Source organism: Sciurus carolinensis, chromosome 15 (genome assembly GCF_902686445.1).
Source record: "Sciurus carolinensis chromosome 15, mSciCar1.2, whole genome shotgun sequence".
In the NCBI taxonomy this organism is placed as follows: Eukaryota; Metazoa; Chordata; class Mammalia; order Rodentia; family Sciuridae; genus Sciurus; species Sciurus carolinensis.
The window spans coordinates 68,459,827-68,473,856 of NC_062227.1; the positions used below are offsets into that span (position 1 = coordinate 68,459,827).

At 34.8% G+C, this 14,030-nt stretch overlaps 1 protein-coding gene across 1 annotated transcript in view; it reads left to right on the plus strand.

The window, feature by feature from the left end:
• Phlpp1 (PH domain and leucine rich repeat protein phosphatase 1) overlaps positions 1–14,030 on the plus strand; it is a 215,675-nt gene that overhangs the window by 101,382 nt on the left and 100,263 nt on the right. Inside the window, exons 2-3 of the mRNA XM_047526484.1 lie at positions 2,277–2,473; positions 9,017–9,142. Of these exons, the coding sequence (XP_047382440.1) occupies positions 2,277–2,473; positions 9,017–9,142 (323 nt within the window). The remainder of the gene's footprint in view (positions 1–2,276; positions 2,474–9,016; positions 9,143–14,030) is intronic.

The window sequence follows — 14,030 nt, forward strand, 5'->3', positions numbered from 1 at the left end:
CTTAAAGATCCTTCTGACCTAAGTTCAGTCTGATGATTTGCTCTGGGGCTTTGTCTAGGATGTATATGGAGTTGGACAATCAAAAGACTGTCCCTTATGTACTGAGTGCTCTTTTTCTCCAGGCTCTAATTATTCATCGATGTGCATAAATGTGACAGGTTAAGAAGTGTCCTTGAAGCCACTCTTCTGTGGCTAAATAAAATGCCTGCTTCTTTGTATTTGTGTGTGTGTGTGTGTGTGTGTGTGTGTGTGTGTGTGAGAGAGAGAGAGAGAGAGAGAGAGAGAGAGAGAGAGAGAGAGAGAGGGAGGGAGACAGAGAGGGAGAGAGAGAGAGACAGAGAGACAGAGAGACAGACAGACTGACTGACTGTAGATCAGATTCCTTGTTAGAGAATGAAGTTTATTTTACAGTCAAGGAAATTGGATTTTGTAAACCCAGTGGCTGGTATATTGCTTTTAGTCCCTCACTCTTCCTTTTTTTCCTCTGAGTTTTTTCTTCTTTCTTACTTTTTTCCTTCAGGAAGAGTCTATCATGTATGAAGGAGCTATTGGATGGGAAGCCTAGGCATCATCCTTTGTGGTATAAATGAGCCTCTGCAGAATGGGAGCTGATCCATCACGGGCAGCCTTGGGTGTAGTCTCTTGGGCTTCCTTCTCTTTTGTGGGGACATTAATATCTGGTGGACAACATCATAGCACTTTCTAGTGAGAGTTCTACCAGTGTAGTTGTTTGCTGAGCTCCTGGTTCAAATAGCTCTCCCACTCTTACACTTCATTCTGGTCCAGCCTTCATAAAATTATGAAGTATAAAGTGTTTATTTATAAAACATTTTGATATCCTGACAGAAACAAGTAAAAAAAAAAAACAAAACAAAAAAACCCAAACCTATTCTTTTGTTATTTCCTAACATCTTGGCCGAGAGGTTTGTATTACGAGGGTTCAATCATCTCTGAGGCTTGTTGAGATCTGCATTTGGTGCTGTCGCTCTTATTCCCTCTCTAATGGGCATTAGATGTCTACCAAATGAAGTTGACAAAAATTAACTTATTTTTTTTTATGTTAGTAAAAATATACTTTCTCTTAAGTTCATTTCTTATCTTGGCTCTTAGCAACTAGTCAGACTTCCAAACAAGTACATCACTCCAACATGGGTCCTACTATAGGATGTGTATCCTTATTGATTTCTGAGCTTCAGTACTCTTTGACATTACCTATTCAGTATCTAGAACTGGGTATATACTTCTAATGTTGTTTGTCCAGTTCTTTCACTATGTTCTGTTAATCACAGTAGTTCTCCCATTAAGTTGATAGGACCTGCCTGAATGTAGTTCTGCCAAATTTAGAACTTCAAATTCTATTTGGGAAATGAAGACTCTTCTTTCTCAGCTCTCTATCTCCAAGTCTATGTTCTTCTCCATGAATCACGAGCATCATAGTACCCATTTTTCATGGGTTGCTATGTGATTTATTTTATTTTATTTTTAGAATTTTTACAGATTGCATTTGGATTTATTGTACATAAATGGAGTACAACTTTTCATTTCTGTGGTTGTATACAGATTCATACATGTACATAGGGTAATAATGTCTATCTCAGTCCATTATCTTTCCTTTCCCCACCCCTTCCACCCCATTTCCCTCTACATAATCCAAAGTTCCTCCATTCTTCTCTTACCCCCTAACACCTCCCATTATGTATCATCATCCACTTATCAGAGAAAACATTTGGGCTTTTTGAGGACCTGCCTGCCCTGTGGTCATGGAGTAGTATATTTTTATTAGAAAAATCTTTCATTATTATCTTTTATAGTAAATATACACTGAATATATGTAGAAGGAAAAATATCAGCAGTTAATTATTCCATTAAAATCAATTAGTTTTATTAAATGCTAGGTGTTATTTTCCTATCTTGTACTATGATATTTTCTTGATATACTTAACTGTAGCCATCTATAAATTGTGAGTTCATCTCTTTTTAAATGTAAAATTAGTTGTAAAAATATAGACAAAAATAAAATTTGGGTTAAAACAGAAGCATTAGCGTGGTCTCTTAGATTTTAAGGAAGAATCTCTTCATCTGATACTGACATGTACCTGTAGAGTAGCTGTAGTAGTTCTTTCTATATTCTGTAACTGCAGCTGTCACATTGCTTTAGTTATAAGTTAGATTGTTTCTCTGTAATTATTCTCTTGTCCAATTAATTCCTGGTATGTAGATGAGGAGGAAACAAAGCTCATTTAAAAAAAAATAATGTTTGCTTGTGTTTGTTTTAGGAAAACCTCACAGCACCAGCAGCTCAGAACGAATTCAGCTCTCAGGAATGTATAATGTCCGTAAAGGCAAAATGCAGTTGCCAGTGAACCGATGGACAAGACGTCAAGTTATCCTGTGTGGGACCTGCTTGATAGTATCATCTGTGAAAGACAGCTTAACCGGAAAGATGCATGTTCTGCCATTAATTGGTGGAAAAGTAAGTTAAAAACAAAATACTAAAAGGTTTCCCAGCATCAGTAAGGACCTTACTTGGAGCCATTTCTGTAATAAGAGTAGAGGTGTGATTCAGTTGAAGCCTTCCTCTGTTCCTGTTGTGTTCCACTGGTAGAACTTGTTGGTTATGGGAGTTATGGGCAGAGCCATTGGCTATATAAGGTACTGGTGATGTTAGCTTCATTAGTAAGGACATTTTACCTGATTAACTAAAATTTCACTGTTAGGGTTTAGAATGTAGATTATAAATGCATTGTGTTTGAGATGACATCTTTTGATATCTTGAGCATGTATTTTGTAGCGGGTAAACTGATCCCTGGGTCTGGTCCTAGAAACAGAAAGCATACTTACTGAAGGTTAATGTCTTCTAATGTGGGCTGGGGTTGTAGCTCAGTGGGAGAGGGCTTGCCTAGCATGTGTGAGGCCCCAGGTTTGATCCTTAGCACCACAGAAATAATAAATAAACAAATAAAAAAATAAATAAATTAAATAAAGGTAGATGTGTCCGTCTACAACAAAAAATATAAAAAATATAATAAAAATATAATTTTAAAAAGTCTTCTAATGCTGAAGATTACACTTTCACTTACTTCTGTTTCTTCAGTGACCAGAGCATTATCATTTTTAGTTTATTGCTATGACTGGTCACATTTTAGACATGAAATGTTACTTGTTTCAGATACACCTGACATATTTCTGACATTACTGTTTTTTTTTTTTGCAGTGGGTGGGGGGCTTGTTAACTATTATAAACTCCAAGTTTTGGTAGGGGGTACCATCACCATAATTACATATGTCAATGTTTCTTGATTTTTAAATGATATAGTTTGTTAATAAATGGGAGAGAAACTTTAGATGAGAAAATGCATTATTAAAATTTGAGTGCATGTGAAATTTTTTACCATTTTTTCCCCCTGCTGAATTGGCATGGGAAAAGAAGCAGGAGATAAAGAATGTAAAGAGGAAAAATAACAAACCAACTGTTGATAAATAATTGACAAGTGTCTGATCTGTTACAAGGGAATGAAGATGGTAAGAATGTGTATAATAATAAATGGTTTTGTTGTTCTGCTATGTAGTAAACCCGTTCATCACTCATAAGTTTATAAACATTTAGTCTTTCCTTGTAAGTTGTCTGTGTCACTTGTTTTCCCCTCTACTGTTCTACATTCTAGTCTTAAAAATACTAACACTTGATCATTTTCAAAAATAGGTTGTGACCTGACTGAGAAGTATTAGATATATTCAGTCTTCCATTTTGAAACCATTGCTCCTTAACTATTGTCTGAGCATTGAAAAGTTAATGACTAAAACTTGTTAAGATTTTTGTACTTTGGATAGATTACTGAAAACCTAGTCATAACATTACCACTACAGGTCATTATTTTAAAATACATATTTAATGTTTAATGCTATACCACTGTTTCTTCTCTTTGATGCTGGGGATTTACATAGGCAAACCTATTATCATTATTATTAATATCCTCTGTGTGGAAGGCACTGTGCTTGGTACCCCAGAAATACCAAGAGGGGGTAAGTCACCATCCCTGCTTTTGAATAGTTTTATAATTTCATATCAGAAGATAAAGGATGGACACAATAATATCTTGTGTATGAGTAGTGCAGAAAATAGAAAAGCACTGTGGGAGATTAGTGGAAGGAAAGATTGATTTTGTGAGGAGAAATAGGGAATTTTTTTTTGAAAGCGGTAACAATTAATGATGGAGTTTGAAGGGTGAAAAAATCTTTTGACATATAAAGGAGAGAGATGGTGAGAAAGATTATTATGAGCTGAGAGGCAGAGGCAGGAAAGCATGTGGGATGTTCAGATAAGGTCAGAAGATCCATTTATAATTAGCATTTTCATTCAGAGCTGGAGACTTGTCCTGTTTCCCAGGCCTGTTATTGGATGGACTTTTACTATTGAATGAATTGAAAGTTAACAGCTTCCTCTTTTCACATGTAAACCTGGTAAAACCTGTTTTGTGCTATGCCTTTAAAAATAAGTGAGTATGTTAAAATTGAGTCTTTGAAAACTGTTGACTGAGTTGGGAAGAAGTAATTCACTTTTTGTAATCTGCATTCTCATTAATGTTTGTTCCCTTTTTTCATTCTGTTTCATTGTTAAAGGAAAAACTGAAAGTAAATGGTAGAGCTTTTTTAAAAAAGTTGTGTACATAGGAGAACTAGAAATAAAGTGTGATATAGGTGGTGATAGCCTAGCTGTAATTGCTGTGGTATCTAATTTACACATACTAAAACATGTTCATTAATTTGCATTCTCAAACAAAAAATGGTTTTGTTGTTAAATAAAGCTCTCAAAATTTAATTGTCAAAAAAACATTTATTTAATAAAGATACATTTTTATTCATTGCACATTTATGGTATGTTTAATTGGTCCTTTATAAAATTTTAAATAGATTTTTAGAAAATATTTTAATTAATACTTGAATATTTGTTAAATTACCAAGCATAACAAATGGAGTAACTGTCAATCTATTGCTCAATTTAGAAACTACAGTAGTATGAATACCAATATTTTTTCTACTTGAGTTCTCTACATCTGTCCCATTGCCTCCTCTAACTCCAGAGGTATCCACTGTCCTAAAACATGTGGTCGTAAATAAATTTTATCATGCAACTGTATTTTTCTTGTTTTTGACCTGTGTAAAAATTTTATAAGTTGGATATGGTGGCGCACACCTGTAATCCCAGTGGCTCAGGCAGGAGGATTCTAAGTTCAAAGTCCAGGCCCAGCAACTTTGCAAGACCCTGTCTCAAAATAAAAAAATAGAAAGGGCTGGGGATGTGACTCAGGGTTAAGTACCCCTGGATTCAATCCCTGGTACTAATAAAAAAATATACTGTGGTCTTCTGTGATTGAATTTTTCCATTCAGTATTATGTTTCATAAAATAAGATCTCATGTTATGGTTTTCATTTCTACAAAATGCCACTCTACTTTCTCCCCTAGTTTCTTAAGTAATTTTCCTGTTGATGGTTACTTCCAGGTTTTTGTTGTTATCAACAGTGCCAGTGACAATATTTTGATGATAAGCCTCCTGATATGTATTTTTTTTTAGGCAGTTGTTTGCAGCAGAATTGCTGTGCCCAAGTGTCATTTGGTAATATGTAGGAGTGTTTTTGATGGTCAGAAGATTGAACAGTCAAAATATCAGTTAATGTGGGCTTAAATTACGCTGTCTCCCCTCATCTTGGTGATTTTTAAACATTTATTTCTCACTCCCGTTACATTTCCATTGTAAATTGGTGGAGTTGGGGAGTGGAGATTTCCCTTTTCATATACTTGTGCAGGGACATGACTTGATAGAAGCTCTGTTCTTTCGTAATTTAACATTTATGATATATGACTGTGAAAGAGGTGACTGAAGTATCATTCACTGACTTGTGTATTTGAATGCAAAAGTGACAAATGCAACTTCTGTCAACCACATAGTAGCCCAGAATTAGTTACATGATTCCTTTATTTCCAGGTCTCTGGGAAATGTGGAAAAGTGGATAGAGTGCTCCATGAGTACCACTATCTTTGCTGCGAGCAATACTTTGAGCACTTAAAGGGCAGGCGATTGGAGATTAAAATACTATGTAAATATTAGACAGTCCTGTACAGGGACAGGGAAGAACTATTCAATCCAGAATTTCTATAATGAGCTTCTTGAGGAATACTTTTCTTGGATACACACTTAGTGTAGTTACTAGGCTCTAGGGCATATACATATTTACTTTTACAAGATGATACCCAGTTGTTTTCCAAGACTGTTGTACCATTTTACCTTCACATTAATGTACAAGTATTCTTGTTTTTTCTACGTCTTCACCAATACTTTACTGACGCACATTTTGATAATAATTTGATAACTGTAAACTCCTATAAGTATAATTCGATAAGTACGTTTGTTTCCTTAACCATTACCACAGTCAAGGTATAGTGAAAATACCCTTTACTTCCCCAACATTTCCTTGTGCCCCTTGATTCTAGTTCTTCCTGTTACTCTCCATTCCCAAGAAACCACTTGCCTGATTTATGATCGTATAGATTAGTTTAAGTGGCATTGAAAAAATTGTTTTCTTTCTGTGTTGCCTGGAAATATAGTTAATATTTAAATATTATATCCAGCATCTTGATACATTTTGTTCTATTTTATTACAATGTCCATAAATTCCCTTGAGTTATTATGTAGCTAGTCTTACATATTCAAATATTGCAATTTTAATTCTTTTTCTTTTTTTGTCCTGTCTTCTAGAATGTTGAATAGGAACAGTAGATACTTGCCTTATTAGTGATTTTAAAGAGTGATATCTCCCCCACACTTTTTTTGGAACCAGGGATTGAACCCAGGAGTGCTTTACCACTGAGCCACATCCCAACCCCTTTTTAATATTTTCTTTAGAGACAGGATCTCACTAAGTTGCTTAGGGCCTCCCTAAATTACAGGGGCTGACTTTGATTTTAGGATCCTCTTGCCAGAAGCCTCCTGAGCTACTGGGATTACAGGTATGCACCACCATGCCTGGCCAAAGAGGGAAATCTCATCATTAACAATTGATGTTTGCCTGGGATTTTGATAACTATCATTCATGTTCTTAGTTTATTGGAGGTTTTTAAAATGAATGATGAACAGGTGGTGAATGTTATCAACTGTTTTTTTTTTTTTTTTTGCAGCCATAGAGATGATAGTATAGTTTTTTTTTTCAGTATGTAAATGTGACTGATGGTTTTAGAGTTAGTAATGTTAAGCCTTCATTTCTTATCTGAGGTAAATTCAACTTGTTCTTGGTATATTTTTCTGTTACTGGATTCTGATGCAACCATTTGTTTAAGAAAGTTTTGAGGACTGAAGTTGCCAGTAATTTTCCTTTCTGTGACTATTCTGATCTGGCTTTGGTTATCTTGGCCTTGTAGAATGGGTGTTGGCCTTCAGTTTTTGTTTGGTGGATGTTTGTACAAACTTGGAATGATATTTCTTGAAATAAAACTCACCTGTAAAACCATTTGGGCCTGATTTTTTTTTTTTTTTTTTTTTGAGAAAAATTTGTAAAAATACTCATTCAGTTTCTTAAATGGACTATTTATTCCCCCGCCCCCAATTTATTGTTGGTAAAATGCATTGTTTTCTAAGAATTTGCCACAAAATTGTTTATAATTTCTTTTTAATCTCTAGTGAATCTGTAGCCAGGTCTTTTTTGATGTTAATATTTTTTATGAATCTTTTTTTTCCTTAATAGAACTTGCCAGAGGATTTATCAATTTTATTAGTCTTTTCAGGGAATCAGCTTTTCATTTTATTCATTGGTCTTGGTTGTACATTTGTTTTTCATTTCACCAGTTTCTGTATTTTATCAACCCCTTCATTCTGGTTTGAGTTTATTCAGTTTTTGGCTTTGATTTTCTCCCTCTAGGTTCTTAAGATCCATGCTAATAAGCAAATTAATTTTCTGCCCTCTTTAACAACATGAGTATTTTGAAATATAAATTTCCTTCACATATCAACTTCTATTACATTGTATAGATTTTGATAAGTAACATTTTTTATAGTTGTCCAGTTTTAAAAATGTTTAGGTTATGATTTCTTTTTAAACCTGTGAGACATTTAGAAGTTTGCGGCTTAAAAGTGTGTCATGTAGATGCATGCTATTAATTTTCTAAACCTACTTAAATTTAAAATTTTTTTTCATTATTGATTTCCAATTTATTTTCATCTGAGAAAATAGTCTGTGTGATAATGGCTTCTTTGAAATCTTTCTACACATTTGGTGTGACTTGGCTTGTGGTACTTTTTGTAAAGAAAACATAGGAATCTGTAATACCATGTGACTTTATTGTTTGGACTCTTCCCCCTGTAAGTAATTCAGTGGGAGTAGAAGTTTGGTTCTTTTGACTATGTTACTGCATTATTAGGACTTGAAAGTTCTCATGGGATTTTTATGTCAGGTTAATCTCAGTTTCACATTAAATTTTTAAAAACTTTAACATGTTTTAGGACCTCTTTTTTTTTAAAAAAAAGTTTTACTTCAGAAAAAAGCAAAAGTCCCTAAGGAAAAATTCTCCTAAGAGGAAATAAGAACCCCAGTACTTTATTGTGAGAATATAGAAGAATAAGGGAGACTTGTACTACTTTTAAATAGGAAGAAGAGAATTTCACCATGGTGAGGAAATCTAACTAGGATGGAACCCAGGGGTACTTTACCAATGAGTTACATCCCCAGCCTTTATTTTTTAGTTTGAGATAAGGTCTTACTAAGCTGCTGAGACTGCGGGAAACTTGGACCCCCCTGCCTAAGCTTCCCTGGTTGCTGGGATTATAGATGTGTGCATGGCTACTAATAAAGATTTTGGTTTCCTTGTGACTCAAATTAGTTGTCAGATGTAGGAACTTAGTTGTTTTAAATAATAAAAGGAGCATATAAGGGGAAAGATGCAAGTCTGTTGGCCCACTGATCCAAGGTGTAGTAAAATGTCATTAGTTCTGCTCTCTTATTTTTGCCTCTCTGCTTGTTTTTATAGGTAGAAGAAGTGAAAAAGCACCAGCACTGTTTAGCATTTAGCTCCTCTGGACCCCAAAGCCAGACTTACTACATTTGCTTTGATACTTTCACGGAATACCTAAGGTGGCTGCGACAAGTCTCCAAGGTAAGCAAGCACCTACCCAAGAATCAGTTCAGTTTTTTGCTGACTACAGAGTTGGTGTCTGCTTTACCCAGTTTCAAAATATAGCAACATACAAATTTTTTCCCCCTAGATACTACCAGTGGTTAGCAATTTTAGTTTTTAAAAAACTAATTGTGGCTGAAAAGCAACTTGTTAAAAATGGTATGTATGTATTTATTTGTTTATTTATTTTACCAGGTTATGCTCATACTTTTAAAAAATTCAGTATGTATACTGGCCCGATTATCTTACTAGTGTTAGAGGTGAAAAAGCATGAGATTGAGAGTATTTCAAGGACTAACCTAGGGTAGGACAAGTATAAACCACAGAATGCTCAGAGAATTGTTACAAACTTCTCTTCTTTGTCTATTTTCATATAAGCCGTCTAATTCTGTGCCATCTCTCTTTCACCTTTATTCTGCCTTTTTAGTAGTTTTTAAATTTTTTTCATCTTCTTTTGCTCATTTTATATTTTTCTGATTTCATAAGATCATTATGTCCCATAATGCACCTTTGTGTATGTGTAATGGAAATTAGAATAATGTAACTAAGATGAATGAATGCTGATTTTTTTTTTTTAAGGTGCTCTGTGAAAAACTGTTTTTGCATCTTGTTTATTATTATGTGTGAATTGAAGGGGTGGGTTGTAGTCCTTACTGCCTTGATTTTGAAATGGTGAGACCTCCCTAGGGTTCGGGAGCATTGCAACAGAATTTGCTTTCATATTTTAAAATTTACAATCCAGTTTGTTATCCAAGTTAACATGATTTACCCTGCTTTGTGCTGTAATTATTTGTGAAGTGGATGAGTAAGAGAATAATTTTGTGAAACAGTTACAGAAAATTAGAAAATAATGTTTAGAAAGTCTTTTTATGGTATTGGCCACATTTGAATTATCAAGTGAATGCCATTCTTTGATGGCGGGATGCCATTGAGGTACATTTGTTTCTCCACCTAGAAAAGAAGCAGTGTCCTGGTTTTGTTTGATAGCACTTAAAAGATTCTCCTAACCTAACAGGTCAGTGGAAGTTCTGAATGTATAGGGCAGCGCCCCTACAGGTGAATGTGGGAAAGGCAACACTTTTCCTTCAGATTTGCAGGTAGATTTAAAGTTGTTAGAGAAGATAAGTGCATCTGTCTATTTGTTTTATTTTTTAAAACATCTCTATTTTTTCTTTTTGTTGGTATTTTATAATTATACATACTATTGGAATTTGTTCTTATGTATTCATACATGCACACAGTGTAACAGTATATTTTACATAAGGAGATGTTATAATCTTTCAGGCCAAGTGCAGAGTAAAAATGCATTTTAGAGCAGATGTCTGGTGCTTTATAAACTTTTTGAAACAAGTTAGAGGTATAAATTCTTAAACATGGATAAAATATAAATCATAAATATCAAGCATGCTGCAGCAGGTTATTTTGATTGAAACTGTGGTAACAAAAAGATTAATAGTCTTGCATGTTAAATATACACACAAGTGGTTAGTTACTGTTCTAAATTCAGCATGCATCTGCTAAGCACCTTCTTTTCGTCAAGTTGTGTTTTATACACTGGGGATATAGTAGAAAACAAGTCCAGTTCCTCTTTCTTGGTAGGGCTCATATGGAGGAGACAGATGATAAGTAAGTAGACAAGAAAGAAAATTGCAAGTAATCATAATGTATAATACAAGATGATGTGACAGAGAATGGTGGGGGAGAGAGAACTTTTTGAGGAGGCACATTTAAAATGAAACTTCAGTGAAAGAATGTGATTATTTGAAGACTTACTGGGATGAGATTTCTGAAAAGAGGGTAAAGATAGTGTGAAGGCCCTGAGATTGTAATGAGGGACTGTTACAGGATGGGAATTCCGAGTTGGTAGGGGTCTTACGTTATAGAACTGTTAAGAGTTCGGATTTTATTTTTAATGAAATGGCACACCATTTGTGAGAAGATGAAGCTGGAACCCAGCAACGTAAGTCTAGTTTTATAGGCAACTGTCCTGTGATGTCAGTGGTGCCACGTGTGTGCCACTTTACTAAAATCTAGCTAAGCAGACATGTGCTTCATTTGTGGAATGCTGAAGGAGATGAAGGCTTCAGAGAGAATGTGGCAGTTAAAAAAAAAAAAAAACCTTCATTTTTTCGACCTGCATATTTAGCTGTTTGGAATGCAGTTGTTTCCTTTTTGACTTTCAAATATGACTGCTACAGTCACATCACAATATTCAGTGGTGAATCTTGTTACTGTCATTCCTTTAGCTTCAGAATAAACTTGTATTTCAAATATCTAAAAAAAAAAAAAAGAAAAGAAAGAAAGAAAGAAATGGCAAACCATTAAAGAACTTTCTTGCAAAAACTGGTATGATCTGACATGTGTGGTAACTAGGCTGTAGAGGGCAAGAATAGAAGCAGGTAGGCCTGACCCCCATGTTGGTGTAGGTGGGAGGTGAGGGTGATTTTGCAGTGGAATTGGAGACACATGAGTAGATATGTTTTTGGGGATTTAGTGACAGTGTTATTGACAAATCACATATAAGACATGGGAAAAGGAAGAAATAAAGAATGGTTTCCAGGCTCTTATTTTGATTGCTGCATAGATTGTTTTTTCAGTAAGAAACTATAGCTCTAATTAGATTCCGTATATTTATAACTTTAAAACTATGGTGGAATATAGTTTTGGACTCCAGAGAGTTTCCACTCCAAAAAGGAGCAGAAAGGCAAAAATACAAGAGGTGGTTGATGAACTATCTCTCATGGGATGTGAAAGTGTTGATTTCTGACTTGTTGTTGATGATCATAAATGTCAGATTTTAGCTTGTTTAGTACTCTTTCCTATTCCCAGTTGTCTAATTTGCCATCTCTGTAGTCTAGTAGTGTAGCATGTCTATAACAAGACTCACGCCTATATTACTCAAATTATGAGCAGATTCAGATATCAGACTTTGGTAGGAGATGGTGGAGGATAGTGGGACTTTCGAGTTCTGGGAGAACATGCTGGTGGCAGGATGGGGGAGAGGGTGTTTCTGCTAGTTTCCCTTTCCAGTGATTATTGTGTCTCCAACTAAGAAGTACTTGAAATCTAGGTGCTGAAGTGCAGTGCATATACATACTGTAATTAGTTAATTAAAGAGAAAATATGCTGACATGAACTGATCAAATAAAATATGGTCACACTCCTCTTTAAAATTATTGTATTGAGGATAAATCTTTTATTTTTTTATTTATTTATTTTTTTTGCGGTGCTGGGGATCGAACCCAGGGCCTCGTGCTTGCAAGGCAAGCACTCTACCGACTGAGCTATCTCCCTACCCCGAGGATAAATCTTAATAGTTTTATCTTGGACTTTAACCCAGCATTCAGGGAGAGTAGAACAGAGAGAGGATCTCGCTCTGTCAAGAATATATGCTTATGGGGAATTTGGCATGAATATAGATAGCATCCTTACGTTTAAGTGTGGATTCATTATGATAAGGATCTGAAAGAAAAAATAAACAACTGAGAGGAAAATTTTAGTTTCTGATTTTTAATGACTGTCACACCCCACTGATGGTGGGAGGACACAAATTCCAGTTATTTTTCAGTCAAAATGAATTAGATAAGCAATTTAAAAGGAAAATTCTTTGTCATATATTATTCTGGATTTTAGCTACAAGAGAAGTGTTACTGTTCTTTATTTGGTTTGAGGAAAGTTTATAAGCATATTAATTAGCTATGTTCTTCCAAAATAGGCTTATTTTTTAAGCATAATTTTAGCACTTAAGATTGCCTGTCAAAATAATACACATGGGAGTCCCTTTAGAGTTGTTAACAATGGGTGTGTGTTAGCAGTGGATACTAAGGAGGAACTCCTTTGGGAGGATTACAGTATTGGTTTTGAAGTCATCCCTAAAATATTGATGCACAGTGTGCTTTAAAAATTCAGTAAACATCGCTGTAAACATGCAGTATAAAAAAGGACAGGGCTCTTTTTGTTCACCAGGCACGTGTGTCCATCATGTTTTCAAAGTGATTGGAGGGGCAGTGATGTAGAAAAGTTGAGGTAGTAGTTGAGGGGACATCAGGAATTGTGGAAGAACCCTTATCAAATATAAGGGTACCGTTAATGAAATGTCGACCTAGCTGTTCATCCTTGAGGTCCTCGCTTTAGATATGTTGATTGATCCTATGAATTCTTTTCAAAGTTAGCCTTTCATGTGAATCTCTAGCCTTATTTTTAATTTAGAGATTTAGTCACTTCTGTGACACTATATTAATGCCACTTTAAAATCTGTCTCTTTATTTCATGGAAGATTAAAAGCAAATTCAGATCACTGATTTAATGTTACATGTAGGTGTTTTTAACTTTTTATCATGGAAAATGTGTTCTAATCCTGACATACCTGTGATGCAGTCTGCACAGTTATCAGCTCATGGCCATTAGGTTTTATCTGTATGCTCCCTGTTCTGTGTGTCTATGACACAGAAAACCTCAGATATCTGTTATTACACTCACAAGTATTTTCTTGTGTGTGTGTGTTTTAAAGAATGAACATTTCAGGTAATTATGATTACTTTTACAAATTGTCTGCTCAGGTTACAAAGATTAGAAAGAGGTGATTCAGGTGTCTTATTCCTGAAATAATGTTGTAATATGTGATATCAGAGAGTGGTAGAAAAGGACATGAAATGATTTTTTAACTTTTTATCAGACAGACTGTTCTCAATAATTTACTCTTTGGTACAGTGTAAAGTTAATGACTGAATTGAAAATGATGAATATAGGAATATAGGTTGAGTCTCCCTTATCCGAAATGCTGGGGACCAGAAGTATTTCAGATGTTTTTATATTTTTTTATATTTGCATATACACGTATTGGTGATGGGACCCAAGTCTAAACACA